Source organism: Crinia signifera, chromosome 3 (genome assembly GCF_055691185.1).
Source record: "Crinia signifera chromosome 3, ASM5569118v1, whole genome shotgun sequence".
NCBI classification, from domain to species: domain Eukaryota; kingdom Metazoa; phylum Chordata; class Amphibia; order Anura; family Myobatrachidae; genus Crinia; species Crinia signifera.
This window is the reverse complement of record NC_139219.1, coordinates 160,141,617-160,161,099: the sequence shown is the minus strand read 5'-3', so window position 1 is coordinate 160,161,099 and position 19,483 is coordinate 160,141,617. Positions and strand designations below refer to the sequence as shown.

Below are 19,483 nucleotides of genomic sequence, written 5' to 3'. Positions count from 1 at the left end.
AAAATAAATAAATAAAAAAATAATTAACTGTAAATAATTTGAATTGGTCTTGGACCACAAACCGGAGGCACCCATGGAGCCACGGAACACAGTTTAGGAACCACTGGCCTAGTGTCTATTGGGCTTTATCTATAGGAAACACTAAATCAAACCTATATTGTATTACCAGGGGAAGGAATATGCAGCATCAGTCTATGGCCCAATTCAATTAGCCAAGAGCACCACTGGAACGGATTCAGGTGGCTTTGTGGGATGGGTCTCAGAAGCTAAATTTCTGCTGGCAGGATATGGATGTTTAGAGCAGAGATCAGCTACTCTAACTGCATCTATGGGTGGCATTCAATCCGTGTAGAATTTTCAGACATAAAAAATTAGCATTTTTGATTTTCATCCGACCTATTCAACCCAATTTTTAGACTTTTCCCGGAAAGAAAATGCGCCAGTTTTCAACTATTTTCCGTGGATGCACGTTCGTCGAAATCAGCCACAATGAACAGGTATGACTGTTTTTCGGGTGGCCTAAATATCCAGACAACCTTAAATAACCCCCATGTGGCAGAAAGGGCTGTTGCCGGAGGTTCACAGCTAAATGAACCTCATGGTTTACAGTTTCATAAACCGCATATTTTTCAGTACAAATTCAGTTCACTATCATTTTACCACATAACCAGCAACTAGATGAAACACAGACAATGGCCGCAAAACACTGACATTTTACTTCAGTAAAGTTTTAAAGGACTATTCCAGTGGTTCTTAGAAATTTAAAAAATCCAAAAGGTGACCTGGAAAATTTAAGATTATAATTTAGATTTTACTATGAAAATACCATGAAGTACTACAGTCATTGCATCAATTCCTAGAGAATATGGCAAGGTGAAGAAGAGAAACCAGCGGCTGATTGGACCTGCACCACAGTCATCCAATCACATGTTTATGTTCTGTATTAGATGATATCTACAAAGAGTTGCACCAGTAACAAGCCTACATTCTCAGTGCTTCTATAAAGTGTGATTAGCAGGGAAGAGACCAAAGAAAGTATTTATCTAAATATTCTCACAAAACAAAAATAAGTAAAGAATCCAGAAAACAGGTCATTGGGCCACCCCAAATAATGGTTAGATGGTCTATGTTATGGTTCTGGCGATGTTGTGATTTGTAAAAAGTGAAGCCCAGAATGCAAAATCTCTGACTGAATTGAGAAGTTTGATTCTCAAAATCGCACAAAGGGAGACCTACCATGTTAATGATAGCAGGTGTATGATGATGTGATAAAGTAGTGTAAAATGTTCAGTAATGGAACAAACAGGCATGACAAAAATCAACTGAGAACCCATCACGTCACAGTTTTGGATGGGAAGTTTTCAATAATCTAATCAATAATCAGGCCTTTGCTCCAAGCGATTTTCACCTTTTCAATAAGCTCAAAGGGATTCTGAGCTGTGGAGAAGAATCACCAACTGGAGGGGGCAGAGTACAAGAAGGGGATTTTAAAGCCATGTACACACGATACGATTTGGCATACAATTTTGACTATATAGTTAAAATTGTCTATCTAGTTAGCTAAAATTGTACCATGTTTCCCCTGCAGCTGGTATTGACACGCGGCGCCACTATCCGCCAACAAAATAGACTGCGTGTGGCATAGTCAATATGTCTTACTTGCATAGAGTATTTGGCCTATGGCCAAATCAGCCACATTCCAAACGGTATACGGTCATTTGGTCTACAACAAGTTGGTTGACAGTCATTAGGTCGACACGGGGATAGGTTGATATGGGTTTAGGTCGACATGGGTCAAGGTCAACATGGATTTATGTCAACAGGGTCTAGGAAGACCGTCAAAAGGTTGACATGGGGTTTTCATTGTTTTTTGAGCCGACAGGCGGTATTTCACGCCCTACCATCCACTAGGGCGTGGTGAGAGAATAATATAGTGTGCCGAGCGCAGCGGGGCACCGAGCCCGAAGCATGGTGAGTGCAGCGAGCCATGTGAGGGGACGTGGTGCACTTTAACCTGTGTCCATGTCGACTGTCGACATTCGGGTAAAAAAAACAGTGAAAAACCCCCATGTCAACCATTTGACTGTCAACCCAGATCCTGTCAACCTAATGTTTGTGTCGACCGATTGACCTAAACCCATGTCTACCAACTTATTGTAGACCAAACGATCCTAACCCGTCCAAACCACCCATGGCCATAGTCAAGATCGTCCATGGCCATAGTCCAATCACACAGCTGCTTCACCCATAAAGCTCAGACAAATATGATAAATATCTGGATTACCATCATCAATAATTCTAATGATATAGAACATGGGTCTTCAAACTGTGGCCCTCCAGATGTTGTGAAACTACATGTTCCAACATGCATTGCCACATTTTTTCCTATAAGAGCTTGTCAAAACGGTCAGGGCATGCTGGGAAATGTAGTTCCACAACATCTGGAGGGCCACAGTTTGAAGACCCATGATATAGAAGGACAATAATAATTAAATCAGATTATAATTCATAACACTATATCACAACTACACAATTACAGAAAGTTGTAAAAAGCTGCACAGCTCTGTAGTCTTAATACATTGCTTAAATCAGTGGTTCCCAAACTGTGTGCCGTGGCTCCCTGGGGTGCCTCGGGATACTTGCAGGGGTGCCCCAGGTTGGTGGTCCAGGACCAATTCAATTTATTTATGGTTAATTATTTATGGGCAAAACCAGTGCTGGTGCCTGACAATCATAAAATGTGTACAAACAGAAGCAAATCCTGCCCTTTACCACATAACTGACCCTTAGAATCGCATATAAACCCAATCTAATTAATTGTTTTTGGGCCTAGGGGTGCCGCGAAAAATTCTGATAGACTAGGGTGCCGTGATTCAAAAAAGTTTGGGAACCCCTGGCTTAAATGATAAATAGCATTTCAAGAAAAACAAAGTAAGTCCTTTAATACTAATGACCATTTAAAAGAGTAGAGGACCAAAATGCAGGTAATAACAATAATTCTGATTAGCATAATAACGGCTCATTAGCATGCTAAACGGCCTATTTTTAAGCACAGGACAATGTGTACCTACCTGGTGTGCTGAACGATCTAATCTAGTCAGATGGCTCAGCACACAGGTCTAGCTAGACATAGTAATGTGTGTATGGGTGATCTGTGCTTGCTAATCAGTGTTCTCAGATTAAAACACTGGTGATTTCACTAGATCTTGACCCTATTTCTTCCTTGCTTTCTTTCTTTACAGCGCAGCAAATTCCATTGCGCTTTACAATAGGAAACAGTGATAGGGCAGTATTCAATGAGGCCAATTCGCCATGTTTCATGGCGAAATTGTGCTATTTTCACTTTGATTTTTTGTGTCAGAAAGTGAATCACCCTATTCAACGTGCACTTTTCGCCATCTGCGAACAGTGAATGACGGACAATTCGCCGTCTGATACTACCCGCAATTCGCTGTGGTTTTTCAATGGGTTTTTCAATGTGATTCGCCGTGAGTGTATTCAATGAGAAGATGGCGAATTGCTTTCTAAGTGATTTTCGTCGTGTGTCACTGTGTAGCTTACAGCACATGAATATATATTTAATTAAAAAAAATATATATATTTTTTACACATAACAGCCAGCAGGGGGCCGGGAGCCGCTCATTACATATTCATATATTCACTGCTCCTGTTCATTAGATATGCACAATCGGGAGCAGTGTTAGCGGATCCTACCCGGTCCCCTGCTGGCTCTCCCAGGGGGCAGCTTGTGCTGCCTATGTCCTGGGGAGCTCTCCTACCCCCCACATACATTCTGGGGAAGGCAGGGAGACTTCCATCTCCCTGCCTGTCGCCATCCCCCGGCTCCCTGCGGCATTGAATAGTGTTTCAGCGAGGGCTCCAGCCCTCCGGAACACGGCGACTGTGCAGCGAATCCTAAACAGGATTTGCTGCACATCGCAATTATGATTATTAAATACTGCCCATAGAGTTGGAGGGCCCTGCTCACAATCTATTGGTTGTCATGATCTGGTCATGCGATGCCGATCACTATGGGGCACACACACACACAGAGAAATCTGTGCGAAATTTCTAGATACAAATAGGGCTAAAATTGCCGTGTGTATGCCCCTTAACAAGTCATTATGAAAGTATATTATGCCACACATAGGGCCTTATTTTGGTTCATTCTTTCTGACAAAATCCTTCTTAGATGGGCAAAACCATGTGCACTGCAGGTGGGGCAGATGTAACATGTGCAGAGAGAATTAGATTTGGGTGGGGTTTTACTTCAAAGTGAGATCTATATTGCAGTGTAAAAATAAAGCAGTCAGTATTTTCCCTGCACAGAAACAAAATAACTCACCCAAATCTAATTCTCTCTGCACATGTTACATCTGCCCCCCCCTGCAGTGCACATGGTTTTGTCCATCTAAGAAGGATTTTGTCAGAAAGAATGAACCAAAATAAGGCCCATAGTAATGATTTGCTAGTGTAGCTGTTTACATCTATTAGATTAAATTAAACTACTTTCATAAGATTGAAATTGTTTAAAAGATTATAATTTAACTAATAAAGTCTGTTCACAGGCAATCCTATTAAAATTAATCACCTCTCTACAGCAACATTACTGAATAGGCTCAAACATTCCAGACCAGACCGGCTTCGTCTATAAACAAACAGCGACGTTCAGAGGGTGTAAAACAACCTTACACCGGTCTACTCATATAATGTCAATGCTATTAATATAGCATACACATTCCAAATGAATCCAACTGAAGCAAGCTGCCCAGTGGAAAAATGTATCGAAAAATAAGGTACACTACTCTCATGCGTACATCTCATGCTGTATGGTGTATGGCCACCCAATAAGTGTGGACATATCTGTATTAACATATCTGGAACAGGGTTTGTCTAGAGGCCATACCTAATGACACTTTAGCTATGAAATATGAAAATACATACAAAATAAAATAGGATTTACATGACACTGGATGGAAGGCATTTCCTGTACTGCGCTCAAGCCATAGCAAGCCGCATTGTCCATTACAAGCGTACAACAGATAATAGGATAGCATTTTCATATGCAGTACATCTTTCAGGATAGTCTACTGATTAAACAATTGCCTACACATCTGCAAATATGTATATTCTCATTCAAACAATAAATTGGGATCAACTTGTTTTATGGAATGGGATCACTGGACAGAAAAGCAGTCTCTAGGTCGACACCACAAGCTCGACATGGGGTTAGGTCGACATGGGGTAGGTTGACAGTCAAAAGGTCGACATGGGGTTTTTAGTTTTTCTTTTGTCCCGAATTTCGACACAGTCGACATTGACACTGAAACGTAGAACCGCATCCGCTCGCCATGCTTCGGGCACGGTGCCTTGCTATGCTCGGCACACTATTCTGTTCTCCCACCACATTCTAGTGGATGATAGGACATGAAATACCATCTGTCGGCACATGTTGGCTCAAAAAAAAGTGAAAAATCCCATGTTAACTTTTTGACTGTCGACCTTCTCGCATGTCGAACTAACCCATGTTGACCTTGAGGCATGTCAACCTAATGCTTGTTTGTCTAGTGACCGTATCCTGTTTTTATTGTCCTTTAATAATATCTAGATAAGAGCAATCGCACCTCCATAGAGCTCTGACGATCAATAACCATAAGCGGAAGTAAGGCTGGCACCTGTCTGGTATTTACTTGAAGCCCAGACAAATGCTACCCAAACTATCAAAGGACATGACGTTTCTTTTAATAATTTGCTCAAAAGTTTAAACCTTGGGCAGCCAACTCCAGTCCTCGAGAGCTACCAACAGTAAATGTTTTCCAGATCTCCTCACAGAGGGCGAGATGTACTAAAGGGAAAATGCGGTAAAACGGGGGTTTTATCGCATTTTCCAATGTACCATTAGCCGTCCGCCTCGTCTCCGCCTGGCAGGGTATCGCCACCCTCTGCGCGACCCCCCCTTCCGTCCTCCATCGATCTCCTCCTCCCCCAGCAGGTGTCACAGCCGGGAGGACATCCGGCTGCAGGGGGGAGGAGGAGACACAGGGGGACACTGACAGCCGCCGGGATGTGACTGAGACTCCCACACACCACATACCAGGTATCACAGGGGTCTCCGTCACCGCAACCCGATGCTAGCCGCATATGTTAGTACATATGCGGTAGCATCGCGGCGGCTGGCAGGCGAAAGGCAGCGATGTATATTAATACATCCCGCCCAGAATCACAAGTGAAGTAATTAGCTCCATCTGTGGATCTTTTAAAATGTTATAAGGTGCGTACACACGGGGCAATATGATCGCTGGCAATATATTTCTAGCAATCATATTGCTCAGTGTCGCATTTTCATCTGTGACCAGAGATGGTCACAGATGAAAGTGTCACACTGCCGGGAGAAGAGGCAGTGGAAGTGCTCCTCTGACAAGCAACCATTCAGGGGCAGAAAACGGGAGCGCACTCCCAGCAATTTATCGCTGGTGCACACTCCAATCACTGGCAATATAGTCGCTCAGCGACCATATTTCCAGCGATATTTGCTATTATCGCCCATGTGTGTACGCACCATTAGTTAGTAATGAGTGCACCTGTGCAGCAGCTAGGTTGTCTGGAAAATGTGAACTGTTGGTAGCTCTCGAGGACTGGAGTTGGCTCCCACTGGTTTAAACTTTAGACTACTAAATCATTTTAGCAAAGGAAAAAAGGTTGCCCCTGCTTGAGCTTAATTGGCTAAATTTGAAAGAATACATGTTTTATTAAATCAATATTAAAGGTCAGCAATTTAAATAAAAACGATGTCTTTAACCCTTTGAGTGCCAAGATAATTTGTCATATTTGGTGTGAAAATTGGCAAGCAAACATTTTTTATTTACCTTTATGACCTGTTATGTTTATCTTATATAGGAAATATAATCTTTTTTTTTTTACACATTTTTCATTTGAATTTACATAACAAATGTGAGCGACACATCTCTAACAGACCTGTCGGCACTCATATTTTGCACATCTTTCACAGAGATGTTGGCACTCAAAGGGTTAAGTAAAATAAACTTTAATGTTTCTGTATATATTATTTACTTTAAAAGTCTTTTGCCAGCAAACTTAAACTCCAGCTGTGAACTTCATGTTCAGTGTATCAGCTTAGCAATTACAAAACAAATACAGATGAAAACGTTATCAAAAGCTCATTTCAATCTAAAAATTTTTAACATGTCAGTACTGTATAACTGAAATATGAATTACGTAGATTAATATGACCGTGTTTATTTAGCAATGTTTAAAAAATGGAAACTAAATTCTAGGCAGAGAACTGTAGCTGGGAGAAATGCCCAGGCTCATTACGCAGCTAAAGTTCTGAGGAAGAACCGCACCTAAACAGTGAGCTCCCTAACCCCTCCTTACTGCAATCAGCAGAAAGCTCTATTGTAAAGCCACTTCGGCTTTTATTATTATTTTTATGCTGTCCCTAGAAGTTAGTTGGTTTTTTGGCGGTCTTTATTTATACAATATGGAGAGAAGTACATAGTTAATACTTGGTTTGTATTGTACAGTTCATTGGTTCCACAGCTATTCTCATCAGCGAGCCGCTAACTGTGACTAATGGATTTCTGCTCGCACCCGTCCTGGTGTGCAAGCAGACATCTGACATAACTAGTGTGGCAATACTGTTTTAAGCCCTAGTGCGGCACAAAGAGCATCACCGCAGAACACTTAAGTCGGAAAATGGCTGTACTCATGACTAAACACAAGCGTATTGCAAACACAGCATTCGCCAACTTAGCAATGCGCTGAATAAAATTGCGCCAGGAGCTCCCTCCCGGTGCTATTCTATGTGCACAGCGACCGGACTAGCACTGCAATACATCTGCCCATGAACTGTATTGTTAGAATTCCACATAATGTATCTTTATAGATGCTCTAAAATTTGAATATTTTGAAATTACAAAAATTGTGTGTGATATTAGCAAAAATACAAACATTCTAATGTAATCCCCCCCCCCCCCTGTTGAAATGCATAGATAATTTTACAGTTTACTTTTATTCTAGTTTACAATGTAAGCTTTGTGACTTTACCAACAACTGAAATGGCTTGATTTGCCACGGTCGTCATTCAAAAAACACAGACGAGCTTGAAGTTCCCAGGCTGTTTTGCCAAACAACTTCAAGTTGGATAGGTCATTTCCAAAAATAGAACGAAAACACTTTGCATGCAGTTCTGACTGCTTGCCACAAGATGGCAGCATACACAAACATTTTCTAAGTACCTGCAAATGCTCTGCATCTTGACGAAGCTGCTCAAGTGGATGCCACGCAAATACACCACAGGTTTCCTCTGGAGTTCGTCTCTCTTGAATATTTGCATGTAGTTGATCTGTAAGCCACATCTGAGTTCTTAAAGAGGACTGAAGTGGGGCACCAGCTTGGTAACCAAAGTGGCCATATTTTTGCACAAAATTGTCATTACCAATAGGGGAGGGCTTACTTTCCGGTAAGGCACTGTAGGTCATATCCAAGGTATGCCTCCTACTTGGTGTAGTAGATGTAGTAAGATCATTGCTGCTGCAGCTATCAAACTTGTATTTTAGGTCTATGCCTGCAAGCTCTTTTTTATCTATGTCTTTATCATCCAATTTCAGAGCTTCCATACTATAATGCAGACAGGCCGGCCTGTGAGCTCGCGACTGGTGCAAAAGAGAGCTGTCCCTGGCTGCACGTTCGAGGCTATGCCGTGTCCCTGCTTTATCAATTTTGCCATCCAGACCAAAACCCTCCGGCGTGCTCAGTTTAGACAGAGATGACCATTTCTTAATAGGCCTGGAGTCCTTCATGTCAAGCGGGTTTTCCAAATGGCCATAAGTTCTACCAGCACCAGGCAAAGGATAGCTGTTATCCCAACAGGAGGTGTCCAGCCTGTCCTCTCTATGCCTGGGCAGGGACGTTCTTGGCGTAGATGGCATGACATGTGCAGTAGGCAAGCAGACCAGTGGATGCACTGGTTTTAATGTAGATGTAGCGCTGGACGTTGAATGGTCTGAAGAGGAAAAAGAAAGATACTGTATATTACTGTTAAACACATAGAAAGAATCCAAAACAAAATAAACCTCAATTAGATTATAAATATACATTCTGCTGTACTTTGTATCTGTTATCTCTACCCACCCCACTGTTTCTTACATATTTAACTTTATAAACCTTAATAATTCACTTAAATGAACAGTCATACATATAAAAACAACTTGGGGGGGGGGGGGGGGGGGGAACTCAATTTGTGGAGATTTTTCACTTTTTTTTTGGAAATTTCTAGCCCGTGCCCCGTCGCCCCCCTAAAAAGAATGAAAAGTCATGGGCGAATTAGCACTTTAAAATGGGTGAAACGCTCAACTGAATACAATAATACAATAGCAGCAAAATAGTCCAGGTTTTTCACCTAGACGGGGAAGAAAAAAACATTGGAATAATTGAATACACGCTTTATCGTAAAAGACAGGGAAAAAACATTACATTTAAAAACAACTCCTGCAGTGCAATGATTACTGTTTTGTCTAGGTATGGCTTATATGACACCGAATGCTATCAGGATAGTTCATTTAAAGGGGGATATTCAATCTCCGGCGAGCACCCCCCCGTCGGGGAGATGCCCGCCGGGCCCTTTTCAATGCTGTCTTCCCCGACAGCATTGAGCAGGGAATCTCGGCAGAATGAGCCCGACATCACTAGCTGTCGGGCTCGTTCTGCCGAGAACAGCCGGGAAGTAACGAGCTGCCGGCTGCAGCTTGCCTCTTCCCAGCCACACCCCCTTCTCACTCCCCATCAGGCTGGACATTGAATCCTGCCTGCATGTTCTCGGTCGAGCTGACCGAGAATGGGACTGGGTCACGGCGGTCGAGCAAGCTCGATTGCCGTGACCCTCACATTGAATACCCCCCTAAATGTCAATTAAAATTTATGAAAACTGTATCAAAATATTTAATGATAGAGAAACAAATTAGAAAAAAAATGCAATGTTTTGGTATAATGTTTTGGTATACAGGCTAAAATATTTTATGTACTAAAACCAAAAAATTACCAAAATGTTTTTCGGTTACTTAGGGCATGGGTCTTCAAACTGTGGCCCTCCAGATGTTGTGGAACTACATGTCCCAGCATGCCCTGACCGTTTTGGCATGCTTTTATAGAAAAAAGGTGGCAATGCATGCTGGGACATGTAGTTTCACAACATCTGGAGGGCCGCAGTTTGAAGACCCATGACTTAGGGCCTCATTTGTTTACTTTAGTAGTGTCATCATTGGGATACACCAGAAACATGCAGTGTGTCATGAAGGGTTAAGGGGGAAATTCTCAGCATATTTATTTTTGGCACAACATGTATTTTTGTCACAAAAAGAGACATCAAAGGTGATCCAAGGGTCAGAAGTGGTGTCAAATCACTCCACTTCTAAAATTAGCTGTCCTCAGCAGTGCACCATAGGATTACACCAGCTTCTTCTAAATGTAGATTTACAAAATAAATCACAAACAAGACAAGGTTGTCTGCTACCAAATGAAAGCTTTTGACGATAATGTCCTGTATTTTTTTTTACAGTAACACAGATATACTGAAAAAAAAAATATGTATGTTAAGTACCAAGCAAGTAAAAAATGTAGTAGGAAAAATGTATTTTAATAAATACATTTCATTTTGGTTTATTTTAATACATTTATTAGAATAAACTAATGAGCCATCCCACCACTCAGTCTGGAGTTTATTATCTGAAATATAGAAATATCACTGGGTGGGGTGAATAATTATTCATTATAATCATTAGTACTGTAATACTGAGTACACACTTAGCAATGCCACGGGAGAACAATATAGTACATTCACACGGATATTGTAAACTGTATCGGTCAGCGACGTCACCCGGCCCCTGCTCTGTGCATTTCGTCGCTGACTATATTGTGAGATTGAGCTGCATGTAAAGATGAAAGGGGGAGTTGATTGGAACTCGCAGCCGCGTGCATCTTTAACAATATTGAAAGTACACGCTGGGCAATATGCACATTGATATCATCCATATCGTTAATGATATATCACCCAGTGTGTACCCAGCTTAAGTCAATCTTTCTGCAGCTTCCAGTTTCCATGTAGCAGTCAAAAGAGCCTATCTGTCAGGTAACACTGACTGCTATCACGGACATCTCATTGTTGTTACACAGATGGCTAATCACCAGTCCCAGACCAACAGAAGTGAAGGGGGGTATAAGGAGGAAGTTAGTATGGTTGGGTGTTAGCAGATTATCAGCACGATACCATGTTTTCCAACCGTCAATAAAATAGAAGTCGGTAAGGTGTCATGTGTTTTTTTTCTCACATGTATGAACATATTCTTCCAAAACACAGACAAAATAGTACACCCAGAACAGGGTTTATCTGTAACCCCAGACTGTCCAGGAAATCCTAATTTGTGCCAACAGAAATATTTTCCATGTCAATGCTTTCTAGGCTGCTCTGAATCCGGGATCCCACTCAGATTTGACTGACATTTGTCAAATCCAAGTCCTTGGGGTGTAATTCAATGTGGCCGGCGAGGGGGTTAAACAGCGGGGGTTCACCGAAAACAAATGATCCTCGCTGTTTAACCCCCTTGCCGGCCGCTCAGCCGATTTAATTTTCCGGGGGAATCCTCGCTTCTCAGAGGACAGCGGTGATTCCCCCAAACAGCGAGGCTTGCGGCTAATGCAGGGAGCCTGCTGCATTTAGTTGCGAGTCTCGCTATTTTAGTGGCCGCATAGGTCGTTTCTCCATCGCTTCAAAAACGGAGTGAGACGAAAACGGCGTATGCAGGGGGTCAGTTGCATACTGACCCTGCGAGCTGTGACAGTGAGCAGGCAGCCCCGCTTGCTGTCACAGCTCGCCCCCAGCATTCAGTACTGACCCATGAGTTTTGCATTGCACTGCATTTTGCACAGGTAACATTTCACACATTGGGCAGTATTCAATGAGAAAAATTATCCGTGTTTTATGGTGAGTTTGTGCTTTTCTCGCGTTGGACGGAGACTTTTGCTCTCAAAAAGCGAGCAACCCTATTCAATGTGCACTTCTTGCTGTCTTTCTAAGTGATTTTCGCCGTGTCTCTCCGTGTAGCAATTCTCCATCTTTTCATGGAGAAGTGGAATATGAACTTTTACAATAAAAGGTTTATTGTTTTAATTTTGGTGTCAAAAACTCAGGAATTTTAATCTGTGAAAGGGCATGCTATTTTTATTCATGTGATTATAGCACATGAATATATATATATTTTTTTTTACACAGAGCAGCCAGCAGGGGGCCGGGAGCCGAGCCGCTCATTAGATATTCATATATTCACTGCACCCGATCATTACATATGCACGATCGGGTGCAGTGAATACCCGGCCCCCTGTTGGCTCTCCCGCGGGGGGAAGCCTGTGCTGCCTGGCTCCCGGGGAGCCCACCTCCCCCCCCCCACATACGTTCTGGGGCAGGCAGGGAGACTTCCATCTCCCTGCCGCCGTCCTCAGGCTCCCTGCGGCGTCACCTCATACGCCGGATTGGCTGATACTCGCCGCGAGGGGCGGCGAGTATCAGTCACATTGAATACTATCTAAAGTGCCGTGGCGAAGAATCTCCAAACATGGAGAATCTCCGCAAAAACACGGCGAGCGAAAAAAACCGCTCGCCATGCACGGAGAATATTTTCATTGAATACTGCCCATTATCACAAATTAGTATGTTTTAATAATAAAATGACAGATTGTAAAAGTTAAGCTGGCCGAGGGGAGAAGTCGCAGCTGACCCCCCTTCAACGGCCCGGCAGCTTCCCTCCCTTTTCTGGACTGGAACACCAAATAATAAAAGGTTATCCTTTTCAAATTACAGATTGCTTGTGGGGTTGACTAAATGCTTTAATAGATCTAGAAAATACCTGTTTAAAGATGGGTCTTGAAATGTGGGCATCTGATGCTATATAAAACAACAGGGGTTTCTTATTTATCAAAATATTATTTTTTAATATATGGACATACAGAAGGATGACCCTGCCCACCACCACATAACTGCACCTAAGAACCGGTAAGCACAATTTACTTATTTTATACATTTTTGCTGAATTGATCAATAAGACACTCTTGGCCTAGGGTGCAATGAATAAAATAATACTCTTGGGCCTGTGATTCAATGACTATTCAATTAGCCCAGACTGCAGGGTACAGTTAACTGTAGATTTCTGAATCCCCAATAATTAGAGTGATACCAGGTCCCGCAACCCTGTTAATGCATAGGTCCATAAAGGTATCACAGTATTAAAGCACAAGATAGCCACCCTTTTTAGGCCCTAATAAATTAACAGGGTAATTGAATTCAGCCCAAAGTGTCTAATGTTCTTCTTCATTTAATTTCCAGCAGACTGGCACATGGTATCATTATGGCAGAGAACGCAGTAACTCCAGACTGAATAGACAGATGGTGAAGAATGGACAGAATTCACTGCACTGTGTGTGTGTGTGTGTGTGTGTGTGTTAAAAGCACCAGCCAATCAGCTCCTAACTGCCATGTTACAGGCTGTGTTTGAGAAAAGACAATTAGGACTTGGTTGACTGCTACTCTATCACTCTTTATGACTTGCTAAGGCTTACAACATTTGGTCTATTGTCTGATAATGTTTTAACACATTCACTGCCCGCAGACTTCAACTTCTGATATAAGAACATATTAGGTTTTTATTTGGACTCAGCACTAGGTTGTGATGGGTGCGGTATAGGGGTCCGACAGTCGGGATCCCAACAGTCATTATCCCGACTGGCCGGTCCCAGACAGCTTGGCGAGCGCAACAAAGCCCCTTGCGGGCACGGCAAGCTACCTACTCTATTCTCTCTCTATGAGGGTCGTGGACCCCTACGAGGGAAAATAGCCGACGGCCGTCGGGAACCCGACTGTCAGTGTTTTGACAGTCGGGATCCCGATGTCGGGTGAATGCCTGTCGGGACCCTGTCCGGCACCCGTTGGGACAGTACATTGGATACACTTTTGTATAATCATCCTCCAGTATAACAGGCAAATGCTAACTACTACACATTTTTTCTTACCAATTTACATTACAGCACACTCCAGGCTGGTTTGCTCCAGTGTCTGCATCCTTTTCTTGATCTTACCATGAATATATTATTTTACAAACCATTTATAATCTTGTCACTTGATTCTGTTTAGTTACAGATAACTGTTCAATATATACTACAGAACGTACATTACTCCACGCCTGCTCCTCACATATGTGCCCTTAATGTCAGGAGAACTATGCCAATCTCTGTTCATGGACCTGTCATTCTGGCTACAGGTTGGAAGGTATGACTTAAACTGATGTTTGACACCCGAACATTTTGCAGGTCTATATTAAGCCTGTAGTGTCGCCTTTTTTCTTTTCTGAATTGACTGTCTGGAGGGTTCCTTTTACAGATTTCATGAGGCTTGTTACAAAAGTGTACTCCCTACACAGACACAACTGCTTCTCATATGCACAGCGTTATTCATTGAAGTCAGACTAGCTGCGGGCATTGCCAACAGTGCACAGTACGCTGGGTATGCCCCCAAAATGCTGGAAATGGGAGGTGTGGCTTGTGATCACGGAATTCCCATGATGCCATGCCATGTTGGTAGATAATAGCAGGGTTAGATTTGAACACAAAAACTTATCACACATTTAGGGTGGAATGTACTAAAGATAAGATTTATTTCTCATATGTACAAAGTACCAGACACCAGGGTTTCGGGGCTGAGGGTAATACCTGCTTTTGCTGGTGTTACCAAACAGAAGCCTATGGGTTTGTTTCCACATTGTGCTGCAAAAAGATCTGATCAGATCCTTCCCAGCACCCTCCGCGGCCCTCTCCTCATGCACAGGGGGACTTCTGGGGCTGAAACCCAGAAGACAGCGCTTATCACTTATCACATTTTGAAGCTTGGCGCATCTGGCCCATTGTCTGAGAACGCATTTTGGTTTTAATTTTACAGCTTTCCTTCAGATTTAAAAGTATGACCAATGTTATTTGAATTAGATTAGAGGGCCTTTTCTACACACAAAAAGGTAATTTAACGCAATGGGGAGGGATTATTCTGCCCCAGAAATATCCATATCCCCAAAAGTAAAGTCACTGCAAAAATGAATGCTACCCAAAAACATTCTAACAATTCCTGTCAGGGACTCTTACTGCATCGTGGTGTGTAACACTGAAGCTGTGTCAGTCTCGCTGGGAGATTTGTAGCGTGAAGCAGAAAACAGCTGTGAATGCATTTATATAATAGCACAATTCAGATCGCAAACCCTTATCTGAAAATCGGACAAGGAGCATATTCTTGGCAACACAGCATTCATGTGACTTGCACATACCCAGCAATGACCAGACGTGCACATCTGTCGAACACCATATGTACAGAATCAAATAAAGTTATATATTTCTTATTTAACTTGTCTTTTTTATCAATTTGTCCAAAACGTATCAGCAAAAAACTTTAAAAAAAAACACGGTGCAATTATTGTATGTGTTTTAAACTTTTAAGTGTTTCTGTGGGGCTTGCGATGTTCGCTCCCGCATACCTTAACTTGTATATTACAGTACAAAAAAGTATGGGGAGATGGAAGTTTTTGTTAAGGGTCTTCCATACCAGAATAGTTAAATCAACAGTGGGTTTATGGATGAGAGAACTGGTGATTGAATTTACGGGGAAGTCAGGGTAGTTGTGAAATCGAGTTAATACCAACTAGGTCACTTTCCAAATCTACCCATCTAGTAGAGTTTCTCAGAGAGTGCCAGGCTATTAGTTGGCTTGGTCTTGTGGCATTTAGGTATCGCTGGAGAACTGGATGTCCGAGACCGCCATTCTGGAAGAATTTAGCTAAAACATTCTGGTGTACTTTGTAATTCCATATACATTTGCCTAAAGTAGATTGAAGCGTATGGATGTGTTTAAAGGAATTTGGATAGGAAGAATTTGGGTACTTATGAGTTATCTGGGCGCCCGATTTCTAAATCGGGTCGGATCGGGCACATCGCATCGCATCGCATGCGACCATCGGATGCGATGCGATGACCCGATTTTTCCATAGGAATCAATGTTAAAATGGACTGAGTCCATTTTAACATGGAATTCAATGGGAAAAAGGGGTCCTTTTCATACCCCTACTATCCAAGTGGGCATGGAGTTGGATATAAACCTGTGGCGAGCGTAGCGAGCCACCGAGCCCGAAGCGTGGCGAGCGTAGCGAGCCCCGCGAGGGGACACGGAATACCGTCCCCTCGCGGGGCTCGCTTCGCTCGCCACGCTTCGGGCTCGGTGGCTCGCTACGCTCGCCACAGGTTTATATCCAACTCCATGCCCACTTGGATAGTAGGGGTATGAAAAGGACCCCTTTTTCCCATTGAATTCCATGTTAAAATGGACTCAGTCCATTTTAACATTGATTCCTATGGAAAAATCGGGTCATCGCATCGCATCGCATCGTATGCGATGCGATGCGATATCGCATCGCATCGCATCTGATTGTATGCCTTAACTTAAGGCATACAATCAAAAAATCGGCAGCCCAGATAACTCACAAGTACCAGAATTTGAAAGAGATATAATAGCTTGGGGAAAGTATTAATTTTGATGACGTTGATACGGACTATCTAGGATATATAGTAGGACTGCCATTGCTGAATGTCTGTCGATAGAGAGGGGAGGATAGTTGGCTCAATATAAATAAATAGTAGTGGTAGTATTTTGTTATTTGGGCCCCTAGGTATTTATTTTACTTTTTATTTTTTTCTGGAATAAGAACAGCATCAGAAATTTTCATTTAGTGGTGGAAGAGGTGAGGAGGAGGGGCAGTAGAAAATACCGATGAGGATCTCTAATGTCTGCCTGCTGTATACTCACTGTATACCACAACAAAATCCACAAATAGAATACTAATGTCTGCTTCTATATTCTATTTACACTTCCCTTGAACAGAGCCCACAAAGATCAAGATGTGATCAAACAACCGTGATCGAGTTGTCAGACATAACAGCCATCCTTGAAAGCCAGGCGACGCTGTCTGTGGAGTCTTACTATGTTCTGGCACTGCAAAGTGGCAGAAGGCATGAGAGTCTGAAGTCAGCCAACACTATAGCCCACACAGGGTTCTCCACAGGGCTAGTGTGTGACATAATGACACCATGTACTAGGCATTGCAATCATATCTTGTACAGCACATCTCCTTAGCAATAGATAATCCATATTGCTATAGATGTATTTAATAAATAAATTGCCTCATTTTAAAAAACAGCATGGTTTCAGGTTTACACCTCAATTGTTATCCCACTGAACTTTGCCGGCTTGTGACAAACTTCATTGACTAAGCAAGTGCCATACTATAGCCCAGCCCCTCTTACTATACCCATGAGAATAGGTGAAAGAATGGAGTATATAATGTAGGTGTTCTATTTTAAAACCATTTATATGAAAAATACACTTCTTAAATAGCTAGTGTTTATTAGAACCTGCTGAACACTTCCTTTGGAGGGTGGTGTTGACATCTCTCCTGTATATCTCACCTGCCTTTTTTTGTTACCATGGGCTTTATGTAGCAAGCCAATTTTTGTTAAATCATGTGAAAAATTATATTTTCAAATGTTTTAAGTATGAAAGGTATATAAGAAAGGGTTAATGGAAAGGATAGTGCAATTATTTTCTCCATCAATGCCCAACTCACACATTATCAGGTTGTTATGACACAAGCCGAAAAATGTTGAGCAAAACCTCTCTGAGGGCCACATGTACTAAGCTTTATATAGTGATGACATGGAGTGTGATAAACCACCAGCCAATCAGCTTCTAACTATCATGTCACAGGCTGTGTTTGAAATATGACAGGTAGGAGCGATCAGGTCTGATGACCCCATTGTCTAGTCTGTGTTCCCAACAGATTGAATACCATGATATGCTCAGACTGTGTACACAGATGCGGATTCAAAATTACAACCGATTGCGCTGTTTCTAAAACCCTTTTCAGTTATAGGAGCACCAATTTAAAAAATTATGCTGAAAGGAAAAAAGAAAAAGAAAAAACATTTTACAGTTCCTAAAATATGAGGGTTTTAATAGGAATACTCCCAACTAGTAGTTTCCACTAACCAGGCGCATGTCAGGCAACCATTAATTAGGCAGCAGAACAAAGTGAACTCATGAATAATGAAATATTATGCTATAAATATTGCGGTTTCATACAATATTCATAGAAATTTATGTTGCATCAATATGCACATTTCAGTAGTTTTTCAAGGCCTTTTACCTTCCAAAGATCTAGTCAATCTCTCAAGTTTTCAGTGCTGAAGACTTCTTACATTAAACACATCACTACTGCGCAATACTATATAAATCAACGGAGATACAAAACCCCAATCGTTAAAGACATTAAATGCACTATACATACTGCATACCTTCTGGTAATAACCTCTGGAAAATAATTACAGAGGTTACAGTCCTATTAACTTAATCTTGCTTGTTTACACAAGATTTATACTAAATGAGACATAAGGGCCATTTTAAAAAAAATAGAAAACAATTCATATTGGGTTACAGATTGCCTTCTCTGCAAGGGGCCTATTTAGGATCCCATAGGGTGATTGCAAATTGGCTGCGGTAATTTTCCACAGCCAACTGATATGCCGGGCTATCCTAGTAGCCCTGATGCCGGCACAATTTGGGGATCTTCAGGCAAAACAAAATAGTGAGGGGAAGCGGTACACTATTTTGAGGTCCAAATGCTTAAACAACATAATAACTCTCGACACAAAAACTAGGGCACAGGTAACCATGTAACCTGATACAAAGAAAAATATATATATCAAAATCAGATTGACTGGTATGAGTTTGTTGCACTGATATAGCAAACGGGCCCAACTTCGCTGGTCGTACAAATGGTAATCGACACGTGACGGGTGTATCGCCAGCATTTTCTGGGAGTGTCCTGAAAGATGTAGGTTATTGCACATGAACGCGCAGCAACCTGGGATATTGTGCAGTGGAAACGCACCTAGTTTAAAATACCCAGGTCAAGCAACTGGGCATTTCAACCCAGGTAGCGAGCATAGATACACACAGATTCAACCCGGCTCACAGTGCAGTGTAAATGGATAACCCAGGTCGATGCGACCACAGCAATGAAATAGTCCACGCTTGGAGATGATCTCATCTCCAAGTGCCGGCCCGGGACCCGCCTCCACTGACATCATGCACCCAGCATTATTGCCGGTTGCAGCCGCCAGTGTAAAGGGGTCTCAGGCTGGGTCTTTGGAAAACATATACAAAATCCCTGGTGTAAAAGTGTTATATGGGGTATAGGTTTCACTGAGGGATCTCTGAATAAAGCTGTTGGCCTATACAGTACACAGAAGAAACAATGCAGTAAACGTACAAAGAAATAGACAAATACACAAATAAATCCTGGAAAGCAGCACAGGATTAAAACCTTCT

At 42.1% G+C, this 19,483-nt stretch overlaps 1 protein-coding gene across 2 annotated transcripts in view; it reads right to left on the bottom strand.

Moving 5' to 3' along the window:
* CEP85L (centrosomal protein 85L) overlaps positions 1 to 19,483 on the bottom strand; it is a 224,354-nt gene that overhangs the window by 78,222 nt on the left and 126,649 nt on the right. For both annotated transcript variants that reach the window (XM_083176817.1, XM_083176816.1), the window contains exon 3: positions 8,259 to 9,025. In XM_083176817.1, the coding sequence (XP_083032943.1) occupies positions 8,259 to 9,025 (767 nt within the window). The remainder of the gene's footprint in view (positions 1 to 8,258; positions 9,026 to 19,483) is intronic.